Source organism: Desmodus rotundus, chromosome X, assembly GCF_022682495.2.
Source record: "Desmodus rotundus isolate HL8 chromosome X, HLdesRot8A.1, whole genome shotgun sequence".
NCBI lineage: Eukaryota > Metazoa > Chordata > Mammalia > Chiroptera > Phyllostomidae > Desmodus > Desmodus rotundus.
In genome coordinates, this window is record NC_071400.1 from 81,831,311 (window position 1) to 81,849,460 (window position 18,150).

The 18,150-nt window shown below is 40.4% G+C and overlaps 1 protein-coding gene across 10 annotated transcripts in view; it reads left to right on the forward strand.

Moving 5' to 3' along the window:
• The window catches only part of DMD (dystrophin), a 1,965,474-nt gene that overhangs the window by 1,829,269 nt on the left and 118,055 nt on the right, over nt 1-18,150 (forward strand). For all 10 annotated transcript variants that reach the window (XM_053917632.1, XM_053917633.2, XM_053917631.1 and 7 more), the window contains one exon: nt 2,309-2,370. In XM_053917632.1, the coding sequence (XP_053773607.1) occupies nt 2,309-2,370 (62 nt within the window). The remainder of the gene's footprint in view (nt 1-2,308; nt 2,371-18,150) is intronic.

The following is an 18,150-nucleotide window of genomic DNA, read 5'->3' on the forward strand; positions in this document are numbered from 1 at the left end:
ATATGTAAGACTATCAACAGTCATGAGGGGGGTCTTTTTGGAGGGAGGGAACTGCATGAAGCCCTCAGTCACTCTACGTGGGACTCTCCTATCACGTGTATGCAAGTTTCCCTTTTCTGTTGGAATTGCATTTCGTACAAGTTATTTCTTGCCCATGTTCCTCCTATCTGAAGTCCTTTTACAGAAGGTGGCTTTTCCGAGTGATTCTCTCTGTTAGATTTATCAGCTCAGACAGACATTTTCCTGCCCATCCATTGAAGATGCTACAATCCTCCCACGTGTCGCAGAGATGGGATGCTATTAGTCCTCAGTTTGTATAATAAGGGCCTGTAGATGTAGGCAAACGTGCTTTTCCTCTCTTCTCTCTTCCTCCCTCTCTGGTGCGCACATATGAATGGCCTTTGGAAATGCCGAGGTGTAAATGCAGGGTGGTCTCACTAGCAGATGACCTTTCCTTGCTGGGCACTTGTGTGCAGAATTGGTACACAATCCCTTTCCAAGCTAAAAAACACCCAAGAACAAGCAACACTTTTCCCATGAAGCTGCAAGCTGCAGCCTCCTTGTGCTGTGCATGTAAAGTACCAGCCCCGCCCACCCCTTGTCCAGATCATAAACCAGCTTGGTCCGGGGCCTTCCTGAAACCCGGTAGAGCGCGGACTGCAACTTCTGCGCTCCTTGCTCTTCAACACCTGGACATCATTCTGACACATTCCCTCAACTGAGAAGCCCCTGTCACACTCCTCAAATGTGAATTGTCTCTGCAGAAAAGTAAGACAGAAATGAACGCGTCTGGAAAAGACTGGAACAGCACTTCCAAAGTGAACATTATCCTGCTGGATCACTGAATGGGAACTGTCAGGGGGGTGCCCTTCCAAGTTGTACAGTTTGGGGAATTTCCACATGGTTTGCTGACACGACTGTTTCTTATTTCCCAAACCACAATAAATGTTTCTCCTATGTGTTTATGTTTTAAAAACAGAGGTAAATCACATTGACTGTTAGTTTTGCTCTCTGTGTAGGATCTTAGGCTTGGCTCACTTGCCTATTTTTATCATCAACTGATAAAAGGTTTGCTTTTAGTGGGCATCAATTGGGGGGTGCCACACAATAACAAAAATGACCACTTATGGAACATTAGCAGGTGCCAGCCACTTATTTATATCAAGCAACCCAGGGGAGCAGGCTTGCCCCAAATTTCACAACTGGCAGGGCCCAGAGCCAGAAGCCAACGCTAAGATTTAAAACCCAGGCTGAGGTCACTGGACAGTCGCTGCCTCCCTGAACTCCTCTCTCCAGGTGAGGCCTCTGTACTTCCTGCTCCCCTTGAAGTGTCCACATTTAAGCTCTTTCTCTTCTCTCCATCCCCACCCCTCCCCCAAAGATTATGAATAGGCCCTGCGTTCCGAAATATCACTCAAGGCTGCATTTTACTGTACCAAAGCCAGTCATGTAATCCCTGAAAACTGGAAATATGATGCTATGGTGATTTATGTAGATGGCCAAAGCAAGGAAACGTATATGTAGTTATCTCTCTCAGGTTTGTTCATGTAATCGAAGGAGGAACAAGGGTGGTTTGTTCTTTTTTTTTTTTTTTTTTTGGTCTGGGGGGTGGGGGCAGGAGCTGATAGCCGGCAATGACACTTAGCTAAACTTCAAGAAATGGAACAGAGCTGTGAATGCTCCATTCAGGCCCAAGTAAATATAGGAAAAGGTGCAGTGCTGTATAGCGCACCGATTTAAAAACACATTCTAAAAGGAATGGGAAGAGAGAAGGTATGATACATTAGTCGGGCAATGGATGCACCTTGGGCTGAAATGAAATGCAGCTATCACGGATGGGAGATCTGGATACGGAGAAGACAGATTAATGGAAAAAACATCAAGAGCAGTTAAAACAAATGACAAGTGAGGCGGTTTATTTATTAAACTAGCATTCTCTCTTTGACAGAGTTGAGTAGCACTCGTCACTGTCCTTTCTGAATGTTCCCCATCGGGCAGGTGAAAAATCCTGATTTGCAATCATTGATTGTATAACAAGGTCATTTTATCATAACAGAAGGGCAACTGACTTGTGGGCACACGACAGAAACAAACTCTGGTTACCAAATAACGTTCATGTTGCTTTTACCTTTGAAAGCAAAGGTAGAGGCTTCCCTGCTTGTAAGATAAACATCCTACACTACACGAAAGTCCTTTGAAGTACAGATGATGCTGAAGGATTCAAAAGAAAACCTGACCTTTTTCCCCCCTCCTTTTCTCTACTGTCCATTAGACATTCTAACGTCTCTCTTTGTATTTGATGTTTTAGCCATGAGACCCAAACAACTTGCTGGGACCATCCGAAAATGACAGAGCTCTACCAGTCTTTAGGTAAGGACGCGGCCATGTTTCTTCCGGGTTAAATGACAGGTGACTTTTAGCATAAAGTAGATTGTATGTAGTGTGCAAATCCTTTGTTGTCTTAATATATCGCTCGATTGTTTAAAGGGTGAAAATGACTTTTCTATCGCAACTTGACTATCAGCTTTCTTTTTTTCAGAGATTCCTTAAAAGTAAGTTTTAGGATTTCATGGGTTCCTGAAAATTCAACATACCTGAGAAGGCCCAAAAGTTCTTTGCAGTTTTCTTTGCCGCCTAAAAGGATGGAAAAAATACTTGGATTTATGGCAATTTTCCCCGCAATGAGAAAAGAAAACTCTTTCGAATTGCTCTTATTGATTTCTTCCTTGTAAAACCAAGACATCGTTTTGCCAAACCACAAATGTTGTGTAAAGGAATTTTCTGCAGTCTTTCCAGTGCTTATAATTCCTAAGTCTGTCAGGTCATCTGTGTGAACAGTTAAATGACTTCTCTCCTATGGCTTATTCTGTGTTTGTGTAAGAGCCTGACAGTTCTGGGTTTTTTTTTTTTAATTTTACTTATTGATTTGTGAGAGAGAGGAAAGGAGGGAGAGGGAGAGAGAGAGAAAGAAAGAAATATAGATTTGTTGTTCCACTTATTTATGCATTAATTGGTTGATTCTTGTATGTGCCCTGACCAGGGATCGAACCTGCCATGTTGCCGTATCGGGGACGATGCTCCAACAAACTGAGCTACCTGGCCAGGGTGTGACAGTTCTTTTTACTCTCATAACTTGGATATTTTCTTAAAGAGATACACAGCCTCCAAATAAGTGGAAAACTTCAGTCTTTTTCATGATCGATAGAAGTCCACTCTATACCATTTAATTTCTGTCTGGAATACTCTGAAATGAATTCTGTTATGCCACAACTAGGTTTTTTTGTAATAATTTTTTAAAGATTTTATTTATTTATTTTTAGAGAGAAGGGAACAGAGGGAAAAAGAGAGGGAAGGAAACATCGATGTGCAAGAGAAACATCAGTGGGTTGCCTCTCACATGCCCCCAACTGGGGACCTGGCCCACAACCCAGGCATGTGCCCTGACTGGGAATCGAACTGGCAACCTTTCAGTTCACAGGTGCTCAAGCCACTGAGCCACACCAGCCAGGGCTTCTTGTTGTTTTTAATGGAAGGTAGTCATGTCTTCTCTACTACTAAACATTTTTAAGTCTGCTTTTTTTGTGTGAATGGATATATCTACAGATAAAAATGCACTAGGTGAACTCTTTGGGTTTCAAGTTACGTGACAAGGCTCATGGGAATCAAGATTCTTAAACATAAATTCTGTATACGTGAATGTATGTGGACTGTTTATGTGTATGTCTCTGTAGCTATTACTACCTTTCTCTCATAGGTTCCTATCAGTTGATGAATTGCAGCTATAGAGACATTAGGGAATGGGGTAGGAAACATACAAAAAAATAGTTTTCTTAAGTTTTATCTAAAATGATGTAAGTTACTTCTAGAAAATCTGAAAAATACAAATAAACAGCACAAAAAAGAAAAGCAGTCACATAATTCCAGCCGGACTCATTGCATTTCAGGTAATATTTTGTCATTTTAGTCAGCAGTGAGTGTGTACGCATGCGTACACACATGCGCACACACCCCCTCTTTTAAAATTTAAACAAAATGGGAATCTGCTAAATTTTAAGTGCTACGTTTTCAGTCCCTACAGATGGTTTCTGGCTTATAATGCTGCACTGTTTAGACCACAGGTGGAAAACTTGAATGCATATATTTTGGCAAATGAGAAAATGAAGTGGGGTGTGCTGGGGAAGTGGGGGTCCTGGCCCAGTGCTCTCGGGACTTTGGGTTTTTCAAGAGAAACTAGGAATCGGTCAATAAAGAGCTAGTTTAATCTTGTCCGTGGGCCTCCTGATTATAAACTCTGCCTTACAGAGACTCAGCCCACTTGTAATTTCTACTCTAATCGCAGAGTGTAATCTCTTCATTAGGTGTAATCTTTTCATTTCCTTTTATTGGGGAATTATTATTGTAGGGTCGATACTGTGTCATTGTTTTTTTAGTTTAAAAACATACACAAGCTAACAAATGAAAAAGAAGAAAAGGCAAATTGTATATAACCCACCTCTTAGACTTAACTGATGTTTAATATTTAATAATCTAGTAAGTATCTTCAAAACTTTCTTTCTATACACACCTTTTTTACAAAGTTTGATCATTCTGTTTTATAATCAGCTTTTTTTCACCTAAAAGTAATGTACCATGGCCATATTTCCATTTCATTGCATTGTATTCTCTACCAGCTTATTTTTAACTACTCAGTAATGAGAAATCACGAACATGGTTAATTAAAAGCTAATTGAGAATTGTCAATGAATAGGTGTTTCTACCTTCACTAAGCATTAAATACACTTTTATCATATTTCTAAAGTTTTCTCAGTAGGTGGAATGTGATGGTAAACGCAAAGCTTACTGGTACGTAAGTAGGTGGTACGTCATCTTGGGCAAATCACCTGACTTTGGAACCTCATGGAATTATGCAGGGGAATCTAGAGCTCATTTATTACAAACTCCTTCTTGGATGAAATCAACTTTACTGTGATAATTTACATATAATGAGATGCAGCCATCCTAAATACCTGGTCAATTCCAACCCCCTTTGAAATTCTGGTTTTTGCCATCTTAATAACTAACATTTTGGAAATGAATTAGGTACCATATTTCTTTTTTCAGCTTTCAGAACTAATAATCCAGTACTTTTCTTTCAATCAAATATTACTTTTCTCTAATGGGGACTCATCATATAACACGTGCATACACTAGTGTCTGCTGCGTGTGCTGCACATGTAACATTCGGCAGCCAGCATGCCCGCTGGGTGGTGTCCACTGCCATTCTTCACGGGGCAGTGAAGTCAGGTGCAGGGGAAGCATTTGTCCGGATTACACAGCCGTAAGGGGCTACACTGGGATTTGCCCTGGGTCTTCTGTTATTTTCACTTTATCTCATTGAGTTTTATTAACTTAGAAAAGTATGTCCATGTCGGTTACCGTGCACCTGCTGCAGATATGTACAAATTGACAGTTTCACCTACGGATACACAGTTACTTGAATGGCATTTCTGGAGCAAACCATTATGTTGCCAGCAGTGGGGGTTCCTGGACAGCAGGCACTGCTCCTGTCACTGTTGCCAGCTGCACGTGGGGTGATTGATTTAGTTTGTCGTGCGTCTGCATCCCTAAGGTAGCCTACAAGATTAAGGACCATCACTGCCCTGCCCACCCCCAAATTACAGTGTTTCAAAGTTGAAATACAAGCATAAGAAATCTTTCATTTCTTTTTCATTGCTATGTATGAGCTTATATTTTTTTCTCAAGAGGTATCCATTTAGGTCTAAGTTGCTATTTTGAGCTGGATGAAATGGGTGGAAGCCTTCCATTGCACTCAATTCATGAAAGGTGTCACGGAAGCAAAAGTGGTGTTGTCTCATGTGTTACATGCTTTAGACCATACCGAGTAGGTCCCTCTCCTAATGGAACTTGAACCTGTCTGTGGTGACATGTTCAGAATATCAAGACGTGGCCTCTCCGCCACACCCCCCTCCCCACGTCAAACATATATCTACTGTGGAAACTTCAGTGCTCCATAATATGCATGAAATGGTACACATTCCCAAATATGCCCCCTTCTGAGGAGGTTTCCACAGTCTGATTTGCCAAAATCCCCAACCAGCCTGTTCAACATGCTCTGTTACCTGCCCTGCTCAACTGTTTCCGCCTTCCTGTGGTCTGAACAGCATAGGATCAGAAGCCACGCACACTTTGTAAGGACTGAAAAAGTAGCACTTCAGCATTAACTGATGGGAAGGCTGCCGTATTACTTGAAATGTTTGTGTTGGAGATCTCTAGTTAATGGCATCCCGGCCGATTTTTTTTTTTTCATTCTTCTTTCCCCAGTTCTCTGCAATGAATTTATATTATTTTTTTTAAGATTTTATTTATTTATTTTAGAGAGGGGAGGGGAGAGAGAAAGAACGAGAGGGAGAGAAACATCAGTGTGTGGTTGCCTCCCATGCGGGCCCTACTGGGGACCTGGCCCACAACCCAGGCATGTGCCCTGGCTGGGAATCGAACCTGTGACCCTTTGACTCGCAGGCCGGCACTCAATCCACTGAGCCACAGCAGGCAGGGCTGAATTTATATTATTTACAATTACGTATTTAGCAAAAAAGCTTCACCATCAGAACTCCCTATTCCATTCTTCAGTAATTTATTAACTAGTGAACACCTGTGAGAGAAAAGCTACCATAGCGACACACACACAGACACAGAATTGATGTTTAAATACCCTGATTCCATAGACTTTCTTGGGTAAATTTAAACACAAAGAGATCTCGTGCGTTGTTACTCTCTAAATATGTCCATTCACAAAAAAGCAGGCTGAAAAATCTTTCGTGCTAAAGAAGACATGGTTACCCTTTTTGGATTTAAAAAAAAAGTAAAAATTTATTCTAGATTATTACCAACAAATCTAAAATGGGGTTTCTTTTGAGTGAGCTTTTATCAAATGTTAAAAAAATTTTGTTTTTCCCTTACTTTTAAGCTGTGTCTCTGGTCGAAAAATTCCAAGTTATGAGGGGAAAACATTTGTCAGGCTCCCACACAAACACTCAGCAAAGCTTAGTAAAGCAATAATTTTAATGTTTACTGTGACTACCTGACAGTCATTAAGAATTTGAACATTGGAAGTTCTCCAGAAACTTGTTTACGCAACATTAACTGTTTGGCAGAAGCATTGTCTTATTTTCACAGGAAAGAAATCAATAAGAATAACTCAAAAACAGTTTTCTGTCAACATTTTTCCTGACCACCCCCACTGTGGTGGGGTGAATGGTATATAAAAACTAGTTTTCCACATCTATTTTTATGTGGGCCTCAGTAGCCTTCTGTTTAAAATTAAGGGTATTGGACAAAAAGCGTCTTCGGAATTTTGTTTATTTTTCTCTTTCTTTGGGCTGAGGTGGGGCAGGTTGCTTCCACAACTTGCTGCGCTCATAATTTTTCAAGAATTACCTTTGGCTGACTCTGCAGACAAATGGGTTTCTAAAAGTTTAATCATTTCTATTTTTAAAAATGCGCATTCTGGGAAAAACAAACAACAGGGAGGAGATTCTGCCGCCCCTCTGAGTCTTACAGAGTCTTATAGGCTGAGTGAGACAAGCTGTTACCATGTAGGGGAGCTCTGGAGATATTTCCCACAAGCCCCCTGGACCATCCATTAGTGGTTGAGAAGGCATATTCTTCATCGTCTCTTTGAAGTAATAACATACTCAATTCATGAGGCGAATTTCAGGTTTCTTTTAGCATCTTTACAAATGGAACGGAAAGATCGTTGCTCTAATAGGCTATCTTGGTCATTTGAAACAGAAAGCCCCCAAAAGGCATTTACCAAATCAGTTTATGTTAGTAACATGCTCTGAAATTTATTTTTAAATACTTAGCTAGTGTTGATTTAGATGAGGTGCTATCATGTAATGAAAAGCCTGTAATTTTCTCACAATTCCTGCCTAGATTCTGAAGTTCATCACTGAAATTTGTATCAACATTTTTTAAACAGCCCCCTCCCCCCCCACATATAATATGTGTTGCTTAAAAATACTTGAAGTCTTTCTGAGTCTGTCTTATTGGGGGTGTATTCATTATAAAGACAATAAAATCTTTCCGGGGTGCCCTCCACAGCCCCTGTCTGAACCACAGTAGGTTTACATTAGCGATACCAGCGGTACAGCCCCGGAATAGCAGTTAGCAAAGGAGATGCCTAGGTAAAACTAGGATAATGTGAAGAGAGAATCCTTGAGCTTCAGAAGATGAACCGACTTGTTTTCAAATCATTGACTCAAATCTAGATATGCTGTATGATCCGACATCACTGAACCCAATTTCTGTTTCCTTCATCACCGCCCCTTCAACCAGCAGGATTTTTCCCCTGCGGGTATTGGTTCTCTTGCAGTCTGGCATTCTTAGAAGGATCTCGGCCCTCTTATCTGTTGCCCAAGTTTTGGCCCTCACTATTCATGATGTTCAAGCGAGTGATGCATAAGCACTAACTGCTCAAAAATAGACTTACGAGTGTTTTAGGAATCCTCAGGAAAAGTGGTCTTAAAACCCCTCGTGATTGGATGGATGGCAGTCGGTCAATGCATGACGCTGAATCTCCTGTCTATTGCCTGAGAAGAGCTTCAGAAGGTTAAAATGAGGGTTTCGTTTTAGAGTCCTGTAGGTCTGAGGCCGGTGTGATTCTTCAGCAGTCTCAGTCGAGAGGACTAGTTAAGTCCCAGTTAAAGTCAAGAAGCTAAGAGCTTCTTCAAGATGCATGAATATCATTCATAAATAATTGCGCCTGTCAAGATAGAGTTAGAAACACCGCTGTCGAAAATCCTGTATCTCTGTCCTCAACTTGCCGAGGGGAAGGAGAATAAGAGAGCTTATTCTCCCTCTGTTTTGATAGGCTTTCTACGTTCTATTAAGTATTCCTCCTGAGGATGCTCTATGATTAGCAACTGCAGGATTCTGAATGACGATGAATTCCTTTTGCATCGGAAGCTGGTCCTATTGCTTTTCTCAGCATATTTTGTAAACTCAACTGTTCACGACAAGGCTACTCAATATTTAGCACATTCTTTTCCTTGTCTCTTGTTCAAGTTCCTTCAGTATTGCTAAGTATTAAAACCTCTGCCTTTACATTTTTCACTAGCATAATGCCTTGAACTGGAGAGAGTATTGAAATTCAGATGCCACCTTGGGTGTGACCTTGAGCCAGTCCTTTGCTTTCTCTTGGTCTTCGATTTCTGACTTAACCAGGTTGGGCAGTGATCTTCCATCTCTAAATGTCTGGTTTCGATTGAACTTCTGGCTAGACCAGGGTTCGGGTGTATGAATGTTATGCCCAACTCCCCAGCTTCACCGCGTCACCACCAGACTGGAAGATATGAATACTAGGATCTTCGCATTTATAATGATTGCATTTTCATTTGTACAGCTGTTTACAGTGTGCCAAGAGTTTGCAGAAATAGCTGCATTTCATCCTTAGCACAGCTGTAAATAAGGTATAGAGCTGCTATATGACCTGAATTTTCTATCAGTTTTAGTTTCAGATCTCTGTCCTGCCCTCCCTTTGAGTAGGCAGACTTCCTGGTTTTGATCTGGAAAGTAATGCTACCGTATCAGTGGGTGGGGCGACTATTTTTTTTTTTTTTCTTTCTATGTGGACTTGAGCAGGCTCAGGCTCAAGACTTGCTTGGACTTCTTCATACTGACATACGGGTATAAGATAAGGGACCAAGTCCGGAGTGCACATTTGCTGGCTGCTAGTTCACTGTTCTCAAAGGAATATCCATTACTCGTAGCGTGATTTATAAAACTGCTTTATCAGCGTAATTAAGCTATGGAATCTCAAATGACGCTCTTTATTCTCCAGCTGACAAAGTTAACATAGGAGATTTACTCAGATTTGCAAAATAAAAGACATAAGACATTAAGGCTGTTATAAATGTTCCTCCTTTACTTCTATCCTGCTTATAAAAGAAAAAGAGAAATAATCTGCTCTATTAGCTTGAGTTAGGATCAATTGATTTGCCCCATTTGTGAAATGGAAATGTAATCTTCAAATCAAAATTGATGGCCTTTTACTGGAACATTCTTTTATAAAATTTTTTTCTTGTTCAAATAACATGATTTAAAGCTTCTAACTGAAGAGCATAAATAAATAGATATTTCTGAATTGCATCTACTGAAGCTTATTTCACGAGGCAACTCAGAAGGATTCTGCCTCAGACTTAGTCTGCTGTGCAATTTACAAGAGCTGCCTAATTGTAGTTTCCTTGATCTAAATAACAGGAGCAGTGGACTGCAGCTGTGAAAAAAGTGCTGGATGTGTGCAATTTCATATAGGTGGGCCTGCAGAAGGCGATTTTTGCACACGCAGTAAAGGCGTCTAAAAACGCGTCCGCTCTTACTCAGACATTTCCAGTATTTCTTTTTTAAGCACACCAGTCTGATGACCTCTGTGTGCCTCTCGGGAGCTGCAGTGTTGCTGGAAAGCGAGTCAGAAGAGTCAGAACACTCACATAAAAGAGATCCTGAGTTTTTAAAGTTCGCATCCTCTACAGTAGTAATAAGAATGACCTAAAAATATTTTCAAAGTCTCTCTTATGACATAGTGGATGAATCATTAGCCGATCTCCGAATTGGGGGTGTTCTTTGAGACTGTTTCAGAATTTGCCATCGCACCAGCTCTTGATCCCCGGCATACCTCTGGGGAAGTCCTTGGGCCCCCTCATAAATGGGAGCTTACGTAAGTGGGGCATATGTTACACATGGGGGGGTGTGTGTGTACACACATATATTTGCACACATATTTTTAATCAAGTATGAATTTTGGTGGGAAAGTTATTCGTTTTCTATTCTTTCTAGTTTATTAAACAGGCTGTCAGTTTTACAGTGAGCTTCTCTGTAAGGTTATTTTTTTAAACCTACAGGGTGTGACGGACTAGCGTGCAGTCATGCCACGTACCAAGTTCAGCAGGGCTCGATCGGGTCGGTACTCTGTTCTGTGGAACGAGCCCACTGACCATGCATGCGGATGTCCAATTGCTAGAGAAGCTGCTTAACACACTCCCAATCTCTACCCCTTGCGAAGAAGGATCAGGCTTTGAATAGCGCTGTTCTAGAACGCTTAATTTTTGAAAATGTAAATGCCAACTCAAATCAAGTGACCTTGGCTGAGGAGAAGGTAATTAATTGACACCAAACAGGAACACCTGAAAAATGTTATTTATGGAATTTTAGGTTTTGCCAGTTGTGACAAGCCCAGGCAAAGGAGGGATCCATCTTCTTGCTCACTTCACAGCTCTTCTTAGCCATTATTTTAGAGGTCAAAATAAAATCTCATTCCATTATAGGAAAGGGCGGGGTGTGAAGTGGCGGGGCCCCTCCTGCCCAATGGAACGCCTCCCCCACCCATATAATTAAATAAAATGTATGCAATGTGATATTTGTCAAATACAAGTTTGTTTTTATCTGGAATATAAAATGTGGTATATATACCCTTTACATGATGTGATGAATTCAATGGGAAATGGATTGATTTTACTGTGACTTCACTACTGTCACTTTATGAGTTTAGATTAGAAGGTAATGTCACGTAGCAGTAAAATACAGTAGTTGATCGACTCAGACTGGCAAGACATGAACTTGAATTCTGGCTCTGCCACCAATTCTCTGTGGTCAAAGACAAAGGCACTATCAATTTTGAACCCCAATTTACTGATTTATTTAGTACTTACAATACTACTTTCCTTGGGAAGCGTTGTGGGGATTAGAGATAACATATGTAAAATGACAAAGTGTCTGACATAGTAACTGCTCAAGGAATTATAGTTGCTATTAATGATGATTACCATGATGCATTATCTATTATTATTAGTGTTGTTGTCATATATCATGCCCCTTTTCTCCAAAATCTATTGTGCCCTGGCTGGTGTGGCTCAGTAGATTGAGCGCTGGCCTGTGAATTGAACGGTCACTGGTTCGATTCCCAGTCAGGGCACATGCCTGGGTTGCAGGCCAGGTCCCAAGTAGGGGGTGTGCGAGAGGCAACCAATAGATGTTTCTCTCACACATCGATGTCTCTTCCTCTCTTTCTGCCTCCCTTCCCCTCTCTAAAAAATAAATAAAATTTTAAAAAATATTGGGCTCCTGATTTCAGGTACCAACAGTTAAGATAGTGAGGGACACTGTGATGTAGGTCTTTTAAGTCTGAAGAGCCACTTCATTTTTGTAAAGTAGTTTACCTCTTAACCAAAGTACCGAGGTTTACCTGACCACAATTTATCATAACCTCAGGCCTGTATACACTTACTTGAATTTGAAATGCACAGTGAAGTAACAAACTTCATACTGTGTTCTTTACCTTCTCCTTAGGTTCTTTACCTATTCTGAAGTAATACACCTTTTGTAATAGACAATAATATACACCATAATCTTTAACCACAAGTGCAAGGGACTTTATTAATACATGCATGTGTGTAACTTGATGGTTCTCTTCCTATCTGTGTCTTTAAGATCTTAAGAGTTTAAATCGAGTACAAAATCAAATACGTGCTATAAAACCAAACTGGGAAAGAAACATGCCCAATGACTCATAAGTAAAAAGAAGGGAGAAAGCCTGTAAAATAATGTGACACTCTCAGAAAAATGACTGACACACACTAAACACCTAACAAATGGTGCTGGCACTATAGAGGGCTGGGGACAGCCACAGAGGCAGTAAGGACGAATGACACCATGCAGAGTTGTATATGACGTGCTGAAGGTTTTGATGCTGAGATTGTTTTACTTGGGTGATCTATCCATCAAGGTGCATTTGGAGAATAGAAACCACTTTAGTTATTTCAAAAAGAGGGAATTTCATGCCAAACATTGATTACCCAATGATAGATGGAAGAGCTCGGAAGCGAAGCAGATGACAAGGAGCCTCTGCCATACCCAGGGCTGGAGGAGGGACAGTGGCCAGAGAGGTATCGCCAGAGCCCCAGCAGCCAGGGCCATCAGGTGGAAGTAGAATCAGTGGCCACTTGGGAGGGGCTGATGGGAGACAGCGGGAGCCCGAAAGGAGACACAGCTATTGGTAGAGCTTTTGCCAAAGGCAGAGAGAAAAAGGGAGAAATAGCCTGGCCTCTCCTTTTCTCCTGCCCTTTGGTCTTCTGCCAGTGACTCCCATTGGCCAAACTTACCTGGAAGCCAACTAACTGGTAAGGAAGCATAAAAAAATGCCATTCTCTATAATAAGGAGCAGAGCAGGGGAGAAGGTCAGAGAATGGATCCGAGAACCAGCAAGCAAATTGCTGAAGTACAGGGAGACCTCGTGCATGGTGACGTAGCTGACCGTCTGTTGCCAATATGCAGGGTTGAGAAACACAAAGCCTTAAAAGCTTTCATAGCGCTTACTGAGTCCAAGGTGACTTAGATGTGGCAGTGTAGAGGGGCTCGCTGGGTTCAAAGGAAACTCACCTAAAAACAAGAAGAGGGGAGGTAGAAATAAAAGTTATTTGCATGGAATTTCAAACACTGAAGATAAGCTCCCATTCATTCAATTATAGTGCTTGTATTGTTTATAGTTGTTTATTCTCAAGTCCCTCCAGTTTTTGCTTTAAAGCAAAAACTTTCTCATCTTTGTCACCAGTGCCTGGTGTGTAGTAGCCTCTGAAGAAATAAATGCTCATTGAATGGAACACAATAGAGCAAGAGATTGCGATTTTGCCGGGGAAGAATACAAATGCCACTCAGGAAGACAGAAAGCTCTAGATGGTATTTTCCTAAGGCAGATTATTAAACTGGCAAGATGGAACTCTCTGAAGAGACGAATACTTCCCAGAATGTAGAAGAGAAAACCTCATCATAATAAAACTAGGGAATATCAATTAAGTTAATAGATTTTTTTTTCCATTTGATATGAGAGAAACCAGGTGACCTGCTATTCTGGAATTACTTTCGTCCTAAAAGAAATAACCAGTCGATGATCAAGAACGTAAGACCCTTGTAAGAAAAAGTCAATATGGGTCTGGAATTTAAGTAATAAAGGAAAGAAACACTGAACATAATTTGACGTGCTGCCCATTTATGATAAAAACTCTCAGCAAAGTGGGAAGAGAGGGAATGTGTGCCTCAACATAATAAAAGCCATATATGACAAACCCACAGCTACCATCATACTCAATGGTAAAAACACCAAGCATTTCCCTTAAGCTTGGGAATAAGAGAGGTCTGCTTTCACCACTGTTGTTAACATAGTACTGGAAGTCCTAGCCATAGCAATCAGACAAGAAGAAGAAATAAAAGGAATCCACACTGGAAAGGAGGAAGCAAAACTGTCCTTAGCAGCAGATGACATGATACTGTAGAGAACCCTAAAGATTCCACAAAAAAACTGCCAGAACTGATAAATGAGTTCAGTAAAGTAGCAGCGTACAAAATAAGTATCCAGAAATCAGTTGTATTTTTATACACTAATGAATTATCAGAAAGGGAAACTAAGAAAATGATCCAGTTCACAATTGCTTCAAAAAAAAACCTTAGGAATAAATTTAATCAAAGATGTACTTGGAAAATTATGAGAAACTGAGGAAAGAAATTAAAGAAGATACAAATAAGTGGAAGCACATACCATGTTCATAGATAGGAAGAATTAACATCATTAAAATGACCGTACTACCTGAAGCAATCTATAGATTCAGCACAATTCCTATCAAGATTCCAATGACGTATTTCACACAACTAGAACAAATATTCTAAAAATTTATATGGAACCACAAAAGACCCCCAATTAGCCACAGCAATCTTTTTTTTTTAATTTTTAATTTTTTAGAGAGACAGGAAGGGAGGGAGAAAGAAAGGGATAACAACACACAGGAGAGAGAGAGAGAAACAAATATCACTTGGTTCCTTCTCATATGTGCCCTGACTGGGGAACAAACCCGAAACCCAGGCATGTGCCTGGGCTGAGAATCGAACTGGTGACCTTTTGATTTGCAGGATGACAACCGATTGAGCCACGCTGGTCATGGAAGCCACAGTGATCTTGAGAAAAAAGAACAAAATTGGAGGAATCACACTACTTGATATCAAACTGCTACAAGGCCATAGTAATCAAAGCAGCCTGGTACTGGCCTAAAACCAGACGTATAGATCAATGGAACAGAACAGAACAGAGAGGCCAAAAATAAACATGTTTGTGGTCAGTTAATACTTGACAAAGGAAGCAAAAGCAAACAATGGAATAAAGATAGTCTATTCAATAAATGGTGTTGGGAAAATTGGACAGATACGTGCAAAAATATGAAACTAGCCCTGGCCTGTGCACCTCAGTTGGTTGGAGCGTTGTCCCATAAACTGAAAGGTCGTGGTTCAATTCCCAGTCAGGGCAAATGCCTAGGTTGTGGGTTCAGTCCCTAGTTGGTGCGTGTACTAGAGGCAACCAATCGATGTTTCTCTCAAGTTGATACTGTTCTCTCTCTCTCCCTCCCTTCCCCTCTCTCTAAACTCAGCATTCCCTCAGGTGAAGATAAAGAAAAAAAAATGAAACTAGACCACATTCTTACACTGTACACAAGAATACATTCAAAATGGAGTAAAGACTTAAATGTTAGCCTCAAAACCATAAACATCCTAGAAGAGCCCTGGCTGGTGTGGCTCAGTGGATTGAGTGCCAGCCTGCTAACCAAAGGGTTGCTGGTTCAATTCCCAGTCAGGGCACATGCCTGCATTGTGGACCAGACCCCTGGTAAGGGGGTGCACAAGAGGCAACCACACATTGATGCTTCTCTCCCTCTCTTTCTCCCTAGCATCCCATGTCTAAAAGGAAATAAATAAAATCTTTTGAAAATCCTAGAAGAAAATATAGTAAAATCTTGGACATTTCTTGTAGCAATATTTTTTTCTGGTATTTCATCTGGGGCAAGGGAAAAAAAGAAAAAATAAACAAATGGGACTATATCACATTAAAAAGGTTTTGCAAAGGAAAACAATAAGAAAAAGAACAACCCACTGAATGGGACAACATATTCACCAATGATACATCTGATAAGGGGTTAATATCCAAAATTTGTGAAGAACTTATACAACTCAACACCTCAAAAACCCAGACTACTTAAAAAATGGGCAAAGGACCTGAATAAACACTTCTCCAAAGAGGACATAGAGAGGGCCAATAGACCTATGAAAAGATGCTCAATGTCACTGATCATCACAGAGATGCAAATTAAAACCACAATGAGATACCACCTCACACCTGTCAGAATGGCCATCATCAGTAAATCCACAACCATGTTGTCAAGGATGTGGAGAAAAGAGAACCCTAGTATACTGTTGGTGGGAATGCAGACTGGTGCAGCCACTGTGAAAAACAGCATGGAATTACCTCAAACAATTAAAAATGGAACTTCCTTATGACTCAGTGATTCCAGTTCTGGGAATTTATCTGAAGAAACCCAAAACACTAACTAGAAAGAATATATGCACCCTTATGTTCATAGTAGCACTATTTACAATAGCCAAGATTTAGAAACAGCCTAAGTGCCCATCAGTAGACGAGTGGATAAAAAAAGCTGTGGTACATTTACACAGTGGAATACTGCTTGACCGGAAAAAGAAGGAAATCTTACCCTTTGCAACAGTATGGATGGACCTGGAGAGCATTATGCTAAGTGGAATAAGCCAGCGAGAGAAAGACAAGTGCCATGTGATATCACTCATATGTGGCATCTAATGAACAAAATAAACAAAATAGAAACAGACTCATAGACAGAGACAGACTGACAGCTGTCACCTGGGAGGGGCGGGGGGGGGGGGGCTGGGTGAAAAAGGGGAAGGGATTAAGCAAAAACAAATACAACCCCATAGATAACAGTGTGGTGATTACCAGGGAGAAAGGGGGGTGTGGGGAGGTAGAAGGGAGTAAAAGGGGGATAGATGGTGATGGAAGGAGACTTGACTTTGGATGGTGAACACGCAGTACCATGTACAGATGACGTAGAATTGTGCACCTGAAACCTAGATAATTTTACGAACATTGTCACCCCAATAAATTCAATAAAAAGTTAAGAAAATAGAACAAAAACAATTTGATGTGCTGATGGATTCATTTATTCATTGGTTCCTCATTGTGAATATTAAACTTTAGGACAACAAACTAAAATATTATGAAAAATAAGACTTATCAAAGGTATAAATTTTTTATAAGTTTATTTTTCTTGAACATTAAAAGTTCAGAAATTTTGAGAGGTGTAAAAAGGAAATATAAATCACTCATATCTTAGCACCCGGAAATAACCACCATCTACATTTTAAAGGATTGCTTCCAATCTTTTTTTTCCCTGTGCATTTTTATGGTTTTGTTTGAGATAATGTTAGGTTTATAATGTTGTAACCTACTTTATCCATTAAATGTCATAACTTGTTGCTCATTCTTAACATTTCTTCAGGGGTGTTATATTTTTCCAAGTTGCATTTTCTTAGAGTACCACTTTTGAAAGTAATTTCCCGTTTTTCAAAAATTGGTTCGTGACCAAGTAAACTCAAATTTGGGTTGAATTTATGGAAATAGATCTTGAAGATTCTGGAAACTTATTATAAATAGACTTCTGAGATAAAGCCAAGGAAAGTGATGTCTTCTGTGCAACAAGCTACTTTTCTGTATTAGAGATATTACATAATAAAGCATGTGTGGTCAGAAATAGGCAGTCAGAAATCAGAAGTTGAGCCCTGGCCTGGTAGTCCAGTAGGTTAAAGCATTGTCTCCATGTGCCAGGGTTGCAAGTTCGATCCCCGGTCAGGGCACATGGAAGAGTCAACCAATAAATGCGTGGAGAGGTCAAACAACAAATCAGTGTCTCTCTCTGCCTCCCTCCCTCCCTCCCCTTCCCTCCCCTCTCTCCCCCTTCTCTCTCTTTCTCTCCCCCATCCCCGCCTAAAATTGATAAATTAAAAAAGGAAAAAAAATTAAAAAATAGAAGGTTGGCAAGTTAAATTTACCCTATGATAAGTATAGTTTATACATTTAAGTGAACAGTTTTCTACCACAAATGTTTTCATGGGTCAAATTTCCTTTATTAGATATTCATGGTCTCAAGATGACAAGGCAGCTATCCTTGGTAACTGTTAATATTACAGAAAAACCTTTGCCCTTCTTAGCAAACAAATTGAGACAGAAACTCAGTTCTATATGTTTTT